This window comes from Callionymus lyra, chromosome 16, assembly GCF_982586985.1.
Source record: "Callionymus lyra chromosome 16, fCalLyr1.hap1.1, whole genome shotgun sequence".
Lineage (NCBI taxonomy): Eukaryota > Metazoa > Chordata > Actinopteri > Syngnathiformes > Callionymidae > Callionymus > Callionymus lyra.
The window spans coordinates 2,227,277-2,246,629 of NC_141833.1; the positions used below are offsets into that span (position 1 = coordinate 2,227,277).

Here is a 19,353-nt window from a genome sequence, read left to right on the forward strand (position 1 = left end):
GTGACTCCTACTGATGTGCATTGATGGACTTCATGAAGCTTCATGAAGCATCGTCAGTCCACTAGACTCTTTGTTTTATAATCTTTGACTTTAAGCAACTATTGAAATAAAACATCATTGATACAGTTTCTCTAGACGGCGACTGTACCAGCCGTGATGGGCTGATGAAGCTTCATGATGCAGGGTCAAAGGTTAGACAACTAAGAGTGACATCTAGCGACAATGTTTCATAAAGGTCGATCAGTCCATCACTAAAAAAAAGGTTCCCAACAGAATGACATCAAGCAAATGTATATGAAGAGAAATAGCCATTTTATTCAAGGTGATAGCATATCCAGTTAAGAGTGTGTTTGTAATACAAGGAATCAGATCATCTCAGATCATCTCAACCCGAGTCTTGACCCGATTCAGGCTGAAGAAGCTGCTTTAACTCCGGATCATCGAAAGCTCGTTGAACAGCTGACATCTTCAGTGTTGTCAGAATAAAACTCTTTCTCTCCCACACGTGTCTCTACATCTGTTTGTTCATCCGCTTGGAATGTTGATGCACTGCTTCCACAAATGCTCCCACGTTCTCTGGGTCCATGTCGGGGTACAGGCCGTGACCCAGGTTGGCGATGTGGCCCCGCGTACCAAAACCCTCCAGCATCGTCTTCACAATGTCAGAAATTCTTTCCTGCACAGGCAAGAAGAACATTTTCGGTAAAAGCTATCGCTATAACTGAGCAAAGATATTTTACTTATTATTATTATTGAATCATCTGCTGAGGAAAAATGACTTCTATACTGTTGTTGTGACTCATTAACCCTTGTGTTGTCTCTGGATCAAGAGGATCGACCTTCACCCCTGGATATGTATTCATGGAAGCCAGGGAGGTCGTTCACCTTGACCCAGAGACAACACAAGGGATAAGAATCCTTAAAATCAATATGAAAAAAATAATTATATTTGAATATGAGCTAGAAAGGATTAAATCATTGGTAAAATTATGACTATATTGAAAAGTAAAAGAGGAAGAAATGAGAATTATCAATGATTATAATCTCACATTTATTATCCCATTTTAATTATAGGAAACAACAATAACAACATTTTGGATTCGGAAATGTATGAAAGATAAAATCTGTTTACTATTAAACATCTCGAGTAGAAAGAAGATTTATATTTGGAATGTTATAATCTCATTAAAAAATATTTCAAAGATGGTTTTCAATAAAATGTAAAATATGAAGAATAAAAGGTATAAACAATATGACTTATTCATATTCATTGAGACTATTAAAGAGAAAAACGAGTATTTGAAGGAAAGAATAATAAAAAAAGAAAATTGGGTGAAAAAGGGATGTTAAATTTAAATAAAAAAGGCAATATATGTAGGTAAAGTTGAAAAAAGATAAAGTAACAATCATTTAATAAATCGACTACATGTCGACACATAATGAGTACATCTTTTAAAAAAGCCAAATTCTTAAAGTGGGATAAGAAAATGCACAAAATCAAAAAGAAATAAATGTTTCATTATTTTGAATAGACATGATGAAGCGAGGGTCAGAGCGAAGAAGAAGGATGAAGGGAGGATCTCACCTTTGGAGAATAAAGGGCACAAGGATCCATGTTGCCCTGCAGACTCACCTTCCCTCCAGTTCTCTCCCTACAGTCACAGAGAAGCACAAAAGAGACACGATGACGCCACAGGAAGATGTTGATGTTGATTTTATGAATCTATGCAGCAGTTTATCATTAACTTTGTGTGTCTGTGTGTGTTACCGTGCTGCACGTGGGTCCATGGTCCAGTCCAGACCGACCACCTCGTAATAAGACTGGGACAGATCTTCTAGAGCGTAGTGAGCATCTTTGGCGAACACGATCTGTGACACAAAAGTACATCAGCAGGAAGAATCTGGTGAAGTGGCGCCATCTGTTGGTGCTTCTCGGCACCGCAACACTTCCTCCATGTTTAACAAGGTTCTCGAGAGAGATTTTCGTTGCAGGATATAAAGATAACGAACAGTTGCACATGTGAAAGTGGGAAAGTCGCAGGGAGTTGTTCCAGCTATGAAACATAATATTTGTTAAAAACAAAAGTCATACACATCATCAGTAAACGAAGAATATATTTCTTCTATACTGATCCGTCTTCCTCCTCTCCATGGTAACACAAGGCGACCATGCTGACTCAGCACTTGGATGGTTTCACTCATTTACAAACACACAAGGATTGAACTAGTCTTTTGTGTCAGTGTTGCTCAAGAACACAGAGACACATATGCCTTAGGAGCAGGAGAACCATGTGATCAGAGCTGCTGGACATACATGGTTCGGTCAACCTTTAGACACTTTCTTTCTCTTGACACTGCCACGACAACAACAACACACAACCGCATACAACCGCTCACTCACACAACCACACACAAGCGCATACAGCCGCACACTCACACAAGCGCATACAGCTGCACACTCATACTACCACAGGCAAGTGCATACAACTGCATACTCACATTAATGCATACAAGCGGATACAACAACAGACTCATACGAGCGCATACAACCGCTCACTCACAAAACCACACACAAGTGCATACAGCTGCACACTCATACTCCCACATGCGCATACAACCCCTCACTCAAACAAGCGCACACCAACACACTCACACACGACAACAGTGACTTGTTTGTACTTAATAATAAATTGTTTATACAGATTTTTATGATTTAGTTACATTGTTTCACCAACAGATTCATATTTAAAGATCATTCATTGAACTGGTGTGTGCACTTGAAAGGAGACAGGAGAGAGAAAGGGTTGAAGAACCGTCTCACCAGGGGAATGTCCTGCTGAGCCTCCTTCAGCTGGTCTTTGATGCGGCGAGCGATGTCTCGTAGATAAGGAAGTGAGAACTCTTTGAACTCCACTGGTCCCAAAATACCAGCATGGGAGTCAAACACCTGCAGCGCCTGCAAGAATAGACGGTTGTTTTATCTCCATGATTAACAGTTTCACATTTATATGCACAAAGCATGTTTTTTAAATAGTTAGAAAAGAAAATTTACTTTATTCGTTTTAGCTCAAGTCACAAATAACGTCAAATATGATTTGTCACAACAGGTCCAACTGATTGATTCGCTCATTTCAACTCTTAGACAAGAAGGTTTCATCAAAAGATGATATCATAAAGACTGTTCCTCGGTGTGTGTTGTACCTGCGCTCCAGCTGCCGCCTGTCCCAGCATATAGTCCACGATCACGTCGGTCAGCATCTTCAGCAGTATGTGACTGGCCTCCGGGTGGCGGTAGAGCCAACGCTTGGCCTTGGAGTGAGTGGTGGAGCCGCCTCCTTCGATCATGTAGGACATCAGGGTCCACTGCGGTCAGACAAACTGCCGTTACTCTTGATGTCGACCCTCACGTGCACGTCCTTCGCTGCTCACCGGAGCGCCGCTGAAGCCGATGAGCGGGACTTTGCCCTCGATCTTGTGCCGCGTCAGCGTGATGGCTTTGAAGACGTAGCCCAGCTCCTTCTGCACGTCCACTTTAGCTCGAAGACGCTGCAGGTCTTCAGGCTCTTTCAGAGGTTCTGTGAAAGTGGGGCCTTTTCCTGGCAACATCTTCACATCCATCCCCAGCGCCTGAAACCACAACTCACTTATATAGCAGTGGCAGCTGGTGAAAAATATCCTAGGTGGGCTTCTTTTCCAGTACATTTCTCTGACTGATTGACAGAATCAGTCGAATATTGTCTAAACAATATTATTTACATGTAGAAATCAACCCTTTGAAAGCTAATGATGAATAATATTGTTTATTATGCTCCTCGTTTATATAAAAATGAAGAAAAGATTTTAATTATACTTGGACATACAGTATATTATACACAATAAAACAAATTATTAAAATATTACTAAAGGAAAGCTTTTAACAACATCTGCACCAAGACATCAGATATACTTTTTACCCACTCATCACAGACAAAGACACTGCAAATAAAAATAATAATACTTTCTTTTAAAACTCCAAAAAAAAAGTAAATTTCCAGAGCCGGAATCAAACCGCTGAAACCTCCAAAACTTCCAAAAAAAGTTGTGCGCACTACCAATTGAGCTAACCGATCTCCTGCAGCCTAACGTTAACAACCAGGGGCGCTTTTTACCAGCGCCCCGAAATTATATTCAGAGACAACGCTTCTCTGTTGCTTTTGCAGCGCTGTATGATTGGCTGAGTTACAGAAACGTGACGTCACTGACGAGCTCACCTAGATAAACCGAATATGACAAACCAAGATTATAATCATAACGTGGATCAGCGTAAATAATACTTCAAACGTACAAAATCATCATTGTTGACAATTATATAAAAAAAGTAATAATAAAAAATTAAATACAAGATAAAAGATAAAGAATAAATAAAACAGCCAATTTATGGGCCAGCCGCCACTATTATAAAGCATCATGACGGTGACAAGAATAGCATAAACACACAATATACACTATATAATCTCATTTGACCTCTGAATAATCAAACTGATATGAAGTTGAGTTGCACAGACCTGTGGTACCACCAGGATGTCTGAGAAGATGATGGCAGCATCGAAAGCATAACGTCTCAGAGGCTGAAACAAAGGAGTTTAGAATTCTGTTAGAAAAGAATGGTGAACCAAGATAGGAAGAAATATATAACAAATATTCAATTACTTGTTTAAGATTATTTGGATTATACTTCAGAGTATACACCCACCTCTAGCTGAGAGGGTGTTTATTTTGCCGACGATACAAACATTCTGATCCAAGTCAAATAGTTGCTCATTATGATTTTTGTTAGTTTTATTGGATAACCATGAGCAGAACAGACCAGAAAACTATCCACTGTTAAACGATGTGTACAGGAAAACATATTCACTTAATAACAAAGAAAAATAACCACAAAAAAAAAATATATATATATTCAGATTCTCCATCGTGTCCAAACAGTGCAAATTCAAGGATTTGTTAATTAAAAAAGATTATGGCTTTAGTTGTGTCCACTTCTCATTTATTCTTCCCTTAAAACACTGGTATACCATAAAATTTAAATAATAATAATAATGACAAAAAACATATTGTTGCTTTAAGTCTAATTCACAACTTTCATTCTTTTAATCTACGTTATTTCTTCATCATATTTTCTTAAACATTTAAGGTATAACATCAAAAAGTCTCCACCTGAAGAGTGAGTTCACAGCAGGCTTCCGGGGATCTGCATGTATCGAAAAAGTCCTTCCCAGCCCTGAACTCACGAAACTCTGCCAAGATGATTTGTAAGGGAACAAGTCAAGGAAACTTAAGTACAAAAAAATAGGATGTAATGCTAGACTACCTGGCAGATACCGGCCTGCTTGTCTCATACACCAGACTGGAACATGTTCCGTTTCTTCTCCTCGCGCTGCTCGCAGGAACGTGTCGTTCTGGAGTTGAGGGAAGTCTTTGGGGCTGCAAGACAACAGTGAACCAAATATTGTTTTATTTTCATTCATAAATATATCTTTATATAAACTAAATTGGACAAACTACATTTTTCTTGAATAGCTTGTGTATTGTGCTGGATTATTGTTCATGGTGCAGAAGGTTTAAGGAGTCTTAATCTTCCTTGAAATTAAATTTTAACTATTTGTTTGATGGCTGTGACCAAATATGAATGCATCAATAAACTTACAACTGTATTTGTCTCATCCTTTTTCATCTTTTTCAGTTAAACATAAAAGAAAAACTAAATTAAAATGTTTATTTTCTAAATACAGTTAGCCACCATGATTGGCCCTAAATGTTACCATTATGTTTATTTTTTTGCAGTTTTTACAACAGTATTTTCCCCTTTTGATATAATAATTGAAACCAATTTTTTCTCCAACATCTTTTTGCACCATGAGCCGGTTTCATGTGGGTATTATATTTACAGACTTACCATCATATGAAAACATTTCCTCCTAGTTTACAGATTAACTTTTGGAGTAAAAGCTGGAACAAGCGTATTGACGTCAAATGAGTCACAGGCTGATGTTACCCAAGAGAAAATACCATCTTTTTTGAAAAATACTACACCTTTAATAGAGTAATAATCAATATAACAGAATTTACTGTATCATTTATGTAACAAATGCCTCATGGACCGGTACCGGAGTAAAACAGTACATACATACTAATAATATGCAGTCAGTTCTTGGTAAATAACATAACAAACTGATTTCCATTGTCGTTTGTGTACTACTGACGCTGTAATTGTAACACAACTCAGTTCAAACAGTTGATTGTAAAGACACCTTAAGGGTGGTTTGTTAGAAGCAGTAGTGGGGTTATCTCTGAGAACAGCAGGCTCCACCCGAAGACAATGCAAGGATTCGGTTGAAACGGTCAGAATGATGCTGACTGATAAATCTTATCAACCTCTGGCGGATCATTTACGGTATTATAAGGCGCGCCTTCAAAGTTGAGGACGATTATAATCTATGAACATGTTTCAGTGAGAAGTTTGCCAATTTTAAATGCGAAATAACAACATGAAACTGTGGCAAACAGCATTTATTTTTTCAAAATTGTAAGGAAAATTAATGTTTTGTATTTTAATGTAAATGTCAAATCAAAAAATGCACATCTTATTCGAACAAGAGATTAAAGAACGTCTGTAATGCAGTTTCATAAATAAATGATGCATTGTTGTGATAATAAAACGACTATTATAAGAGGAATGACTCAGGTGACAGTTTTATAACAACAATTTGTTGGATAACAAGGAACAACGACCGATTTGAAAGAGAGACGAATACTTACAGTATTAGGTCGTCTTTGCTCATGTTATTTTGGAAAGATGACAACTGTTTGGAGAAGCGTTGGTTCTTACAAGTTCTTTCTTCGGTCACTGGAGCAGCTTCTGTCAAGATGTCCCTTCAACTATCAAGTGCTGCCGCTTCAGGGGGCGGCCATCTTACTCTCACGTGACCTGTCCAGGAAGCACTTTCTTCCTTCAAAATAAAATACAATACAAGCCCAATTCTATCGTGTTAAATTCGCGAATAATATCTTACCGAATAATATTATTATTTATTTGATCTCTTTCAAAGCCTGCTACTGTCTAACTCTCTACCACTTGACTGACACATCGACACGAGAGCATTTTCTCCAAAGTTTCGTTCATTGAGTCAACAGCGCGAACATCTATTATATATTTAATCTTTACATCAATTCAACTTAAACATAAGAATGTTGGTATTCACAAGTTTGACTGAATAAATCTAAATATATTTAAATTTTCTATGGTAATAATAATAATAACAATAATAATGAACATGCTTTAATTTTCTCTACAAGTTAAACTACTCTTTAAAAATGGCACAAAAATAATTAAACTTCTTATAGGATTCCATTTTTTTTAAACATGCTAGGTAAAATAAGTGTCCAACACTGAGAATGGCTGAGTTGACTATAGCCACACTTCTGTCATAATAAAGAACAACAGAGGCAAAGATACAAACTAGGGTGACGTGTTTATTCATTTGTATAAAATCATGTACTAGACAAGACAGAAACTCAACAGAATCATGCACTTTCCCTCATGCAGAAGTTCACCGTGTTTAGAATCATGAATGTTCCATTTTCACAAATCAACACAGCTGGCCTGGATCCATTTTTAAAGATGACATGCACGACAGTATTGTAGACGTGAACCATTTTAGATTACAACTCTCTTTTTCTTTGAATACAGCAATTTAGGTAAACTACTCGTACACATTATTACATATGAACATGTGTCATATCCAGCACTTATATTTCATCAGTCTTTTTCCTCACACTCACTGACACACAATGAAATCAAGGTACCTACGACTGTGCAAATAAAAAGGAGATGTAAATGCTAACAAACATGATGTCAATTATTTCAATCATCAGGAGCTTTTTTTTTTTCCAGATTGCGAAAACAATAAATAAAAAACTAGTAAAGCTAGTTTTATTATTTTACCCTAAAACAAAACTTGTTTGTAAAGTTATTTTCAAGTCATGAAATTAAAATCACCCACATTTGAATAGAGTGTACCTCAAATATTGACGAGTTCATTTAAATCACTGTGTTGGCTTTTCCCACTTATAGAGCTGATGGTGGAATTAAACACACAAAATATGTTTTGTATGTGTTTTTCCCACCAGCAACAAGGTTATCATCATGTTCACAGTGTTTAATGGGAAATAAAGTTAAAAATAAAAGATAAAAGTAACAGCTGAGAACTGGGTTAAATGAAAAAGTGATGAATGAGCGCAAAATGTTTGTATTTATTTAGTCTTGATAGTCAGTAAAAATGTGAATGTAATGAACAGACATAACTATTTATCCACATACTGTTGTGTAAAATAACTAGTTTCTTCTTTACAACCGGAAAGTCATTTGCAGTAACATTTTTGATCAGGGAACATATATTTACCATTAATGAACTACTTGTGTATTATGTATTAGATATGTGTGATAACAGCATTTTTGGCAGTCAAGTAATCATGTAGTAAAGTGACTCTTAAGAATCTCTTACCGAATTAGTGATTATTTACAGTAAATAAGGAATTAGATACTTTATTAATAGATGACGTCGTTGATGTTTCCATTATGAGTGAAGCATATCTTATTACCAATATCTTATTTAGGAGTCAAACTATGGCAGTACTGGTGAGCAGTAAGTTAGTCTGTAAAATCGGTTACTTTCAAATGTACTTTTTTGTGCACTCACGTTAACCTCATTATAAAAAAATACAGACACAGTACATTTGATTATTTGGTAAGTAAACTGAAGTAGTGAATGTTTGCATGTGAGTGGTTGTCCTTCTGTTCATGCCGTATGATGGTCTGATGTCACGTAGAGAGGTGGTGATGAAGCTTCATTTTTACAATATGTGGCTCTCTGGGCTTAAACCTGAATTGATTTTAAATAAATAAATAAAAAACTCCCTCTGATACAAGAATGATACCTTGAAATGTTGCTATAATAATAACAACACTATTGTGGATTGTATGGTTCAAATCAAAGTGTTGAACAATGCACTCAAATCTGTGTCGACATGTTGCCTATTACACCAAAGTATTGATGTAATGGCACATTTTTCTTTTAAACAGTTCACGTAGCTTAACAAAAACTCTTGGTAAGCTTGTCATCACAACCCTGGGTGAAGTAGCTGCATGTTTGCTCTTGCATATTGCCCAATAAAAAAAGATTACAGTGTAAAACTAAGTTTTGAATGGTTAATGTTTAGGAAGCACTAGTATTTAAGAGTTCATGTCACTTGGCTGCTCTGGCTATGACCCGTATTACACACGATTCTCGAACAAGTAAAGTAGCATTTTACATTTTACTGAAAGTCTATCCGTGTAGATACAGTCACCGTCATGCACAGTGAAGCAGAGGGCACAAGAGAGTTCGCATCCTGATCCTTTGAAGCTTGTGTGGCTAGGATGCGACAAGGTAGTCGCCTCAGCAGTGGTGGTGCATAGACCCAAGACCTTCCATTGGACGACGAGGTTTCAATCACAGTGGCAAATTTCATTTGTTTAGTTCTTAGCTGTTCCTAGACTGAGCTTCCCTCTGAGCCGAAGTTGGGGATCTTTGGGAGTCCTCAATGTCCTCTCCATCTGTTTGCACACAAAGAAAAAAAAGATGTAAGGTTTGTATAGTTGTTACACCTATGATGTGCGAGTGTACCTCCAGCACTGATCTGAAGATGGGCCAGAGACAGACTGAGGGGAAGCTCTCGGCCCTCCGGGTCACTGGGACTTCTGAGAATGTCATGCAGGGCGTTCCTTCGACCCGTCCGGCCAGAGGCGATGAAGTCTGCGTAGGTGAGCTCAACATCAGACATCACTCGAGCATCCCTCTCACACACAATACCTGCAATACAAAAGTGACATCCCAATGTAAATAAACACCTCTTTTATGACACAATTATCCAGACCGTGTTTACATTCAGAGTAAAAATGAGCAATAATATTCAGTAATATCACCTTAAAAATACTGATAAAAATATTTACATTAGTATATTATTATTAGACGTGTTTCTTACGGATCAATGGTTTCTAAGCTAGCAAGATAGCTTTTCTCGCAAGTCAGCAATGCTTCTACAAACATAGATAACGAGGTAAACCTATTTTCGCTGTTTTAGTCTCGTCAAAGAAAACCTTTTACCGTCAGTAGTTGTGATGATCAAACGCTGCAGTTATACATGGAACACAAGTGAAGGGCCTGACATCACCTCCCAGCACCCGGTCTGTCCATCTCACGCTCTGGCGAATAACATCACGGTTTTAATGGACAACAACAACAAGGGTCTTCAAGCGGAGACAGGCAATGATCGAAAACGAGAAGTATGACTTGACAATATAAACGTATTATTGAGAGATGCTGTTTAAAAGCCCTTAGTCTGCAGTAGCATCATCCTCCTCCTCGGTAGCCAATGAGAAGCAGCCGCACGGCGTATCCAGGCGCTGATTGGCTGCTGCTCGAGCGTCACCGCGTGTGTTGCCTTCGCTGATCCTCAGAAAATTAATGAACGAGTTATTGACCCGTTAATCGTGAAACGAAATACAATAAACATTACATTTAAATTTAAATTATGTGAATATATATACTGCTTTCCTAAGTTGACAAGCCTCTGAAAAACTTTAAAATATAAACTATAGAACAATCTTGAATGAAAAACATCAATCGGCACCACAGACACATGGACGTTTTGAATTATGTGTTAAATTTAAACCTATTGAATAAAAATGTGTTGAAGACATTTTAAATCAGTAGAAGGGCAGTCCAAGTCTGACTGACTCAACCTAATTGTAATAACATTGTTATGAACATTTTTCTTTTCTTTAACACCCACACACTAGTGAGCTGGTTTATTTGAGGGGCCTTGAAAAACATGTTGACATTGTTGATTTATTGTGCTTTCCCTTCCCTTCTTCCGTTGTTGTTTAACATACCCTTAAATAATGTAGCACACAATGGGTTTCATTTTTCCAGACATCTGTAGTCAGTTGAGAAAAAAATAAGTATATAACTATAAATCCTAATGTTGCGACTTGGCTATGTTCTATTATAAAGAATATGGATCTCAGTTTCAGGTCTGGTAATGTACAATATAAAAAACAAAAATGCAGGTGTTGTTCAGTAAAGTGGTTGGGTCTGGTTAAATATTATATGGGTAAATCATCAGTAACTCACTTTCTGCTCACAAGATGTCGCTATAGCATAACAAACATCACGTTTCCGCCGTAAAAAAGCCAATCAAGTTTAAGTATGGTTACATTTCTGTCTGTTTTTTTTAACCAAAAAAGGGGCCTCTTGACATTTAAAAACAATCCTTATTTTTGTGACCTTTCATCTTAACCTGGTCTGCTGCACTGATGGACGGCACAACATCTGATTTCTGTACTTGGTTTGCTACACAGAGTAGAAATTCCATTCAGTGTCTTAGCTTGATGGACCAGTTGCTTACTGGAACCAGGACGCTGTTGTGCCTGTTCACGGATCACCGATCTGGTCAACTGCCAGTTACCCTCCCTGCTCAATAATTGTGCAGCTACAACAAGTCTCAAATTTACTACATTCAGCCTTGTGCCAACGCGACATTGATCCCTTAGTGTCATGAAGGGATAAACAACAAGCCTGTCTGTGTGCAGCAGACACATTTTATTCGTCAGTGTCATTGCTGACATTTGCAGTTAAGAAAAGTTAAAAATAAATAAATAATTAAAACAGGGGAAAAAAACAGAATAATAAGTAGATTGTTTGTTAAAATACTTTTCATTTTTAAACCAGATTTAACTAAAACTTGAATTCAAGTGTAAACACTTTTCTTTTTGGATGGTGTATTTTTGGGATTTTTAAGAAGACAACTAAGAGACACTTAGAGGAAAGTACCTTCTTGACAATTTGTCTTGGGAAAAACCCCTAAATTGACGCGCCAGTGATTCTATGCTATCAGGTGATTGGCTGAGAGTTCAAGTAGCTCAGTTAGTGTCACTGTTATACCAGCATTTCATATTGATTCAAAAAGGCTTTGCATTTTTTAATATTGTATTTAAAAGGCTTTGAATTTTTGAAATATTAAATTAAAAACATGTATTTTTATTATTGGAATAAGCATATCAAACCCTACGTGTAAAAATAGATAGTCTATTTTTAAAATACTCGATTTTTAATTTAATTTTTTTTTAAGATATTTGTTTATTGATTTTTTACATAAAACAACCAGTACAGCTCAACAATGTAAATGGTATGATGCACAGAGAAAATTAAAAAAAAATATGAAAGAAGAAAATGTCCATCAGAAGAAAGGAAATAACATTTTTGCAGCTGTAAAAATAAAAGTATATATATATATATACAGTATATATATATATATATATATATATATATATATATATATATATATATATATATATATATATATCCACACACACTCAAACATATACAGTATATTCATAAAAAAAGATGTAAAGATACATACTTGTATAATTAACAGAAAAGATAAAAAAGAACTAAAACAAAAAACAAAATATAAAAACCAAAAACAAAACAACAATAAAAAGAAAGAAAAACACAAACAAAACAAAACATGCCTGGTCCGTACATACACACACCCCACCCCACATCCCGTAGATAATGACATTGACAATGTAAACAAGCATTTATCATAAACAAGAAATAATAGAAAAGATTTTCATGAGGTGACAGTCAAGTGCATTGTCCTTGCATATGCCGATGAGGCGTCGAGCCAGTAATGTTGCAAAGGCTACTACATCTTTTTGGAGTTTCGTTAGAGGTAGATCAGAAATACCAAATAAAGCGGTTAAAGTATTCGGTCCGATATTGGTCTCGGTGACCTCTGACAATGACCTAAAGATGTTCTCCCAAAAGATGTTCAGAGAGGGACATGACCAAAACATGTGTAGATGGTTAGCTGTTCCATTATGGCACCTCTCACAAACTGCATCAACGTGGTCGTATATTTTAGAGAGTTTCAATTTAGTCCAGTGTGTGCGGTGAACAATCTTGCATTGGATCAGTCCATGTCTGGCACAAATATTTGAAGTATGAACACGCTTCAGAACTCTGTCCCATTGGTCCACAGAAATGATCTCCCCAATCTCCTCCTCCCAGAGAGCCTTGATCCCATCCAGAGATGTTGAAGTGAGATTTTGGATTCTATTGTAGTTATGTGTTATTAAGCTCTTCATCATTGGAATGTGATGAAGATGAAAATGTGTTTTGGACAAAAGTACGGATTTGTAAATATCTGAAGAAGTGTTGTTTAGGAAGAGAGTGTGATTCTGATAATTCTTCAAAGGTCGCAAATGTGTTGTCCTTGAATAGATCTTTAAAAGTGTTGATCCCACATCTTGACCAGGTCAAGAATGCATCGTCTACTAATGAGGGGGCAAATATGTGGTTTCTAATGATGGGAGCAGTGATGGGGATTGACTGAAGATTGAAATGACGTTTAAACTGAGTCCAAATCTTTAAGGTGTTTTTGATTATAATATTCTTAATAGGGGATAAGTGGGACAGTTAACAGAAGGATGTATCAGGGCAGACAGTGAAACTGGTTTGGAACATGCAGCTTCCATAGATATCCAAGACGGGGGATTGTAAGACGCCTCAAAGTTGATCCAGTACTCAACAATACGGATGTTTGTGGCCCAATAATAGTGTTTTAGATTGGGTAAAGCCAACCCTCCATGTGACTTTGACCTTTGCAGAAGTTCTTTACGTATCCTTGGGTTCTTTTTATTCCAAATAAATTCCAAAATTGATGTGTCTATTTTTCAAGATAGACAGAACTTTCACGTGCAACCTTTCAATATACAGATTTTTTAATTCATTCAAAAAATAATTCAATGTTTGAAATGATTAATTCAACCATTCAATATTCCGATGGCACTGATATACTTCTATAGGCCTGGCATATGTACTAAAAGATTTTTTTTCCCTCCAGGAGAAAAGAGATGTTCATGCTGATCCAAACTTTAACTGCTATTGCATTGTTAACTGCTCAGTTCATTCATAGTTCAACAATAAAATCAGATTACAACTACACTGCTCAAGAATGTTGGAGGTTTGATAACCCAATGTCTCCATCATAACTTTTTCATTTAGCTTTATGAATACATAGGGAATGTTCACAGTTCATTTTCGTGCATGCTGCCATCAGCTTATCCATATGATTGCACAGATTTTCTGAACAGTTAGAAGGAGAAGTCAAAACCATTTTGTGTATAATGAAGCAAATGGTGCGTGCAAGAACAATGTGTTCAATATTTAGTTTGCCAGTGATGCCTTTGACTCCGGCATTTGAAAAGCACACGCTCGACTGAATAAGGAGATCAGTGGAAGAAAAGAAGAGAACAATAAAAGGAGAGAAGAAAATATGGAGATGATCGCAGTGCACCCATGGATTTAATAAATGGTTCTTGCTTTATTTTTATTCATGTCACCAATTAGGTGTTGCTTTCAGACACTTGATGCATAATATACTCAGGGTTCAGTATCACATTAGAGGACATCATAACTGGCCTATAGCAAACCCTTTAAACTTTTTTGTGAATTATCATTTTGTAATATCAACACAACCCTAAACCAGTAATTAATGACAAAGTAAATGTTAACTGGTTGTAGTCTACCTGTAGTGTAACCGTGGCCCCCCTGTGACCCGGGGGACTCTCACCGGCGGCTTGGGCCCCCGTGTCTGGATCCTGCTGTGCTAGGTATGTGCCCTCTGGCCTGGCTATTTCAACCCCCCCCCCCGCCCTCCCCTCTATATATCTTCACCGTCACCGGAGTCTGTATACCTGTGTATTGTATACATTTGTCCCAAACCCACACCTTTTAATTCTCTCCCGGAGCCCCAGGGATCCACCTCCAGAGCTGCTGCTGATCCAGGGATCCACCTCCAGAGCTGCTGCTGATCCAGGATCTTCACCACGTCATCAGATCCCGAGTTCTCTCCAGCACCCCCATGGACTCTCCTACACTCTCCTCTTTTCTCTCACTATATCCTCCCTCACTCCTCTCCTTATCCATCTATCTACCCCCCCATCCTTCCTCCCAGCCGGTCAAAGCGGCAGGCCGTCAACAATGAGTCTGGTTCTGCTCGAGGTTTCTGCCTTCTAAAAGGAAGTTTTTCCTCGCCATAGCTCACTGTACAGCTCACTGTACAGTGTTTTGTTTCTTGCTCTTTGTTGAATTGCTGGGATCTATTTTTCCTTAATCAACTGTAGTCTTATTTCAACTGTATAGTGTCCTGAGATAACTTTGTTATGATAAGACACTTTAAATAAAATTGAATTGAATTGAATAGTCTTTCAAAAGATCTGAAAAGGCTCTGAAAATAAGAATACGGGTCCTTGAATGTTCGTACAGCCTAATAAGACTTCAGTTGACAGCGCTTTTAGCTTAATAATTATGGAAGGTTTCAATAAAATATTTGCTCAAGGACAAAGATTAAACCCCATCTAGCAGGCTATTAAAAGAGTGTGATGCTTCATGAAGCTTCATTGACATATCAGTACTCTTCAGCACCCGAGTCAGCAACATTTAGGTGTCTATGAAGTTAGTTGTTTTCTTGACTTTCTTAGCATAGTGTCCCCCTGGCGACTCAGCAAGTAAGGTAAGGTAAGGTAAGGTAAAACTTTATTGATCCCTCAGGAGGTCTCCTTCGGGAAATTGTTTTTTTTCCAATAGCCAAAATTTTTTTTTTTTATAAAAAAATAAATCAAAATAAAACAAAAACAAGAACATAAAGAGAAAGAACAAGATGACACAATCAAAGTCTAAAGATAAAGATAAAGAACATAGTTCTAAGATCTAAGATCTAAAGTATGTTAAGAGAGAAAGTTGTTTGGATGTATCCATGGTTACAATTTTTTTTACTTTTTACTATGACTATGTCTTTGGATAACGTTGGTACCTTTTTGATTTTGAAATCTAAAACTGTAAGCATAAAATGGTAGACAGATTTCAATGTATGAATGATGAAATCCTCATTCTCCATAAATGTTGCTAAAGCTCCTCTCTTTATCTAGGTATATTTGGTCTCTGCCTTGGTCACTGCTATGGAAATGAATAATGAATGCTGCTAACGTGTAGCAAGAAGCATCAAAAGGCCATAACAGTTTACAATACCCCCAAAAAGAATGCACCTGACCTACTTGTGTCTTGTATCGTGCAACTCTCATCTGAATGCGATTTTCATAGATTGTCTCAACTCTTGGGTTGACATCAAAGAAAAAACTTTTTTCTTTTTTTTTCTAGTTTTCCCCCATTAACCCTTTTCATCAGAGGTGAGTTAATTTTCTCAAAGTATTCTCATTTATTTCCAATTCAGCCTCAGTTCATCGTGTCTCACTCTGTGTACTGTTTTTATCTGTGTTTCTTTCTGGGCCCTTGTCTACAATACCATTTAGGGGTTCTCTCTTTTAACAGCCATAGGAGACCAGGTCTTTGAACCTGCAGGTTATGGTTCCATCCCGCGAACACCCACAATGGTAGAAACCTTACCTTTGTTTACTGACAAATACTGTAGCTGTTGAGCTTGTTTTGACACCACTACCATAGAATCACTAGTACTGACAGACACTTTCAATGTCAGGTTACTTACGGTTCGCAGGGGTTTCACTGTTACCCACACCTAAGGTATCACACGAACAGGGCTGGGTGTCGAACTTTGGTTCTTTTGTGGCACCAGCTGAAATGCTTCACAGAGTACCAAGTGTCTAAAGTCTAGAGTATCAAAACCTGCGTTGCGTTTCCATGCTTAGTTTCGATAATCAAAACTTGATAATGTGTTGATTTTTAGGGAGAAAAAAGAGACGAAGGCATTGAACCTGAGATTGATTTGTTACTTTCTAGTAGTAGTACTAGTAGTAGTACTTCTCAAGTGTTTTTTTGCATTAAAAATTACAAGTTTATTTTTCAGTAGGACTGGAAATTTACCCCAAACTGAAAAATTCAACTAAATATCGTTATGTCATTTTTGTTTTGTTAGAATTGATCTTATGAAATTGCTTTCGAAAAAAGTATTGCATAGGAACCGGTATCGAAGTGAAAACTTTTGATCGCCTTTCACACATCTTTCTCAGATACTGCTGTAAATATCAAGAAATTAGATGCTAAAATAAACATTATTTATACCTATGTTTAAACGTTTAAATGTCACAGTTGAATCAATAGGTCAATACAACCTTTAAAAATGTTTAATAAAACCTAATAATATGGCAGATTGTGGTTATGCAGTAGGTCACGTGCCTTTTCTTTTACGATTATATCTCACTAACATAATAGTTCCTCTCATCACCTGCTGGTGCCGCTGCTGCTCGCGTTGTCTGTCAGTCCGTCCAGTCAGGGATGGAGAGAGACACCGAGAGAGGGGGAGAGAGAGGGGAAGAGAGACTCCAAGAGCGAGGGAGGGGGAGAGAGAGAGAGCACCTCTGCCGCTCCTGCTGCCTCATCTCCTGTGCGCAGTGCTCCGGCTGGCCGCTCCTTCCTTCCTTCCATCCTTCCTTCCATCCATCCTCGTTTCCTTCCCCTGGCAGCCTCCGCTCTTGTCGGGAGCCGGGGCGTTCTCGCACGAGGGCTGCTCGACAAACAATTCTGCCGATGGAATGACTGACATCCTGCTTTTATTGGTCTGAATTTTTGGGGGAAAACGTCGCACGCTGGAAAAGGAGGGGAGTCGCGAGGACACCGGAGGCTCCATCCCCCGCGGGAGCTGATTCTACAGTAAGCGTCAATGTCATCCCTCTCCCAGCATCCTCTCATCCTCAGCCACAAAATCTGTCGTTTCTCCCCGAGATGCGCCCGTTTGTCGTGTGTGTTTGGCTAAAGGGCTGTGGTAGTGATGCTCTCGCATCGATCAAACATGGAAACCCCCTCCTTCATCCGGGCCTGTCCGTGTGGGGGTCGCAGGAAGGATGACTGAAATAGGACTTACTTCTAGACTGACCTAAATTTCAGTGATGTATGCGTTAGATTATGGCGACTGACAGCCGTCGGTGTGGGATTGTGGTGCGTCTTACGTGAGCGAGGGAGGAGGAGGAGGATGCTGATGAAGAGCATGAACATCTGCATGTTTATCCTAGGAGCTGTGGTGTGTTCGCACTCCCTTGGCTCTGCCTCCTCTGTCGAGAGATTAATCTCATTCATGGCTGAGATCACTGTGTCACCAGAGCGCCTTCATGTCTGACTGTCAGTGGTCTGTGGTTGTGACCCGGCAGCAGTTAGGCCTGTTCTCTGCGAACTAGCAGCCTCGTGTCCCCCCCTCTTTGAGATGCTAAATACACATAATATTCAACAGTCAGTGTCAGATCACAGATTTAAGCAGAAAGTTAAATGTCCATAATTTCAAGGTGTAAACCTGGTACATTTGCAGGGCTAGTATCCCTGTCTTATGCACTTACTGGGTAAGACGTTGTGATTTCATCTATTTGATATTTGGCTGACTTTCTTACAGTAATCCTTTTATTGTCATGCCTGAGTTTATCGCCATTATCACAGTCTTTCTGTTTTCCCTTCTTGACAGCCATACAATAAATATATATGATAGTGAAAGTCATTTCAAATCCCAAATATTACATTTGTTTTCAAGCATATCATTTTTGAAATGTGCCAATTAATATGTGAGTTTTCACAAGCTTTTATGAAGATTTAGCCAGTGAGTTTTATCTCATAAACATCTTGTGAAGCAACAGTTCAACGAGCTGGGTATTTTAAAGATTGTTTTCTTGGAAGCAGCAGTCTACCAGTGTTAGTTATGGCACACCACAGTGAGCACGATCTGTCTATTAATCTAATACAATCCATCAACGTCTCTATCAACCATGTCATAAATGCATATCCAATAAGTTACAATCGCAATATATATCATTCACTTTTTTATTTTTATGAAGCATCGTCCTCATTTTTAGAAACCACTAGATTGAACTCTTTGCTGTATATAACGTTTGGATTTGAGCAACTATTTTAATGAAGCCTCTCATTCATTTTTAGGCCAAAAGCCAACTCCATAATATGATGATCAGCCCATTTCTACTTTTATATCACCCAGCTTTGTCATAGTCTCTGGTTTCATTTCTCAATGAATTCTAATGGAGAAGTTCATTGACTAAAGCTCCAAATTCCCATTCTCTCATGATGCACACAAGTTTATTATATAATACTTTTTACTCTCCTTCATTAATCAGTATAGAGGGAACTGTTAAGCTGCTCTGGGTAACAATAGAGTGTAAACCTCTTTATTACTTCTTTACCAATGGTTTTCTGTGAACAGAGCAGTGACACAGCAACCATGTGAGAAGCAGTAAAA

At 37.9% G+C, this 19,353-nt stretch overlaps 3 protein-coding genes across 4 annotated transcripts in view; 1 reads left to right on the plus strand and 2 right to left on the minus strand.

The window, feature by feature from the left end:
* Positions 1–291: 291 nt before the first annotated feature.
* On the minus strand, positions 292–6,943 carry urod (uroporphyrinogen decarboxylase). The gene is made up of 10 exons (XM_087810798.1): positions 6,799–6,943; positions 5,351–5,463; positions 5,197–5,276; positions 4,545–4,607; positions 3,430–3,627; positions 3,202–3,363; positions 2,822–2,956; positions 1,769–1,869; positions 1,586–1,652; positions 292–676 (listed from the first exon to the last, which is right to left on the minus strand). The coding sequence occupies exons 1-10, from the start codon at positions 6,819–6,821 to the stop codon at positions 512–514; spliced, it is 1,107 nt and encodes a 368-aa protein (XP_087666924.1). The 5' UTR covers positions 6,822–6,943; the 3' UTR covers positions 292–511.
* A 575-nt stretch (positions 6,944–7,518) lies between these two features.
* Positions 7,519–10,405, minus strand: LOC148063203 (cAMP-dependent protein kinase inhibitor alpha-like). Its single transcript, XM_087811254.1, has 3 exons — positions 10,185–10,405; positions 9,705–9,890; positions 7,519–9,634 (listed from the first exon to the last, which is right to left on the minus strand). Exons 2-3 carry the CDS (start codon positions 9,859–9,861, stop codon positions 9,561–9,563), a joined length of 231 nt encoding a protein of 76 aa, XP_087667380.1. The 5' UTR covers positions 9,862–9,890; positions 10,185–10,405; the 3' UTR covers positions 7,519–9,560.
* A 7,129-nt stretch (positions 10,406–17,534) lies between these two features.
* The window catches only part of ctnnd2b (catenin (cadherin-associated protein), delta 2b), an 89,329-nt gene continuing 87,510 nt past the window's right edge, over positions 17,535–19,353 (plus strand). For both annotated transcript variants that reach the window (XM_087810714.1, XM_087810713.1), the window contains exon 1: positions 17,535–17,771. The gene's annotated coding sequence lies outside the window, so the exon portion shown is untranslated. The remainder of the gene's footprint in view (positions 17,772–19,353) is intronic.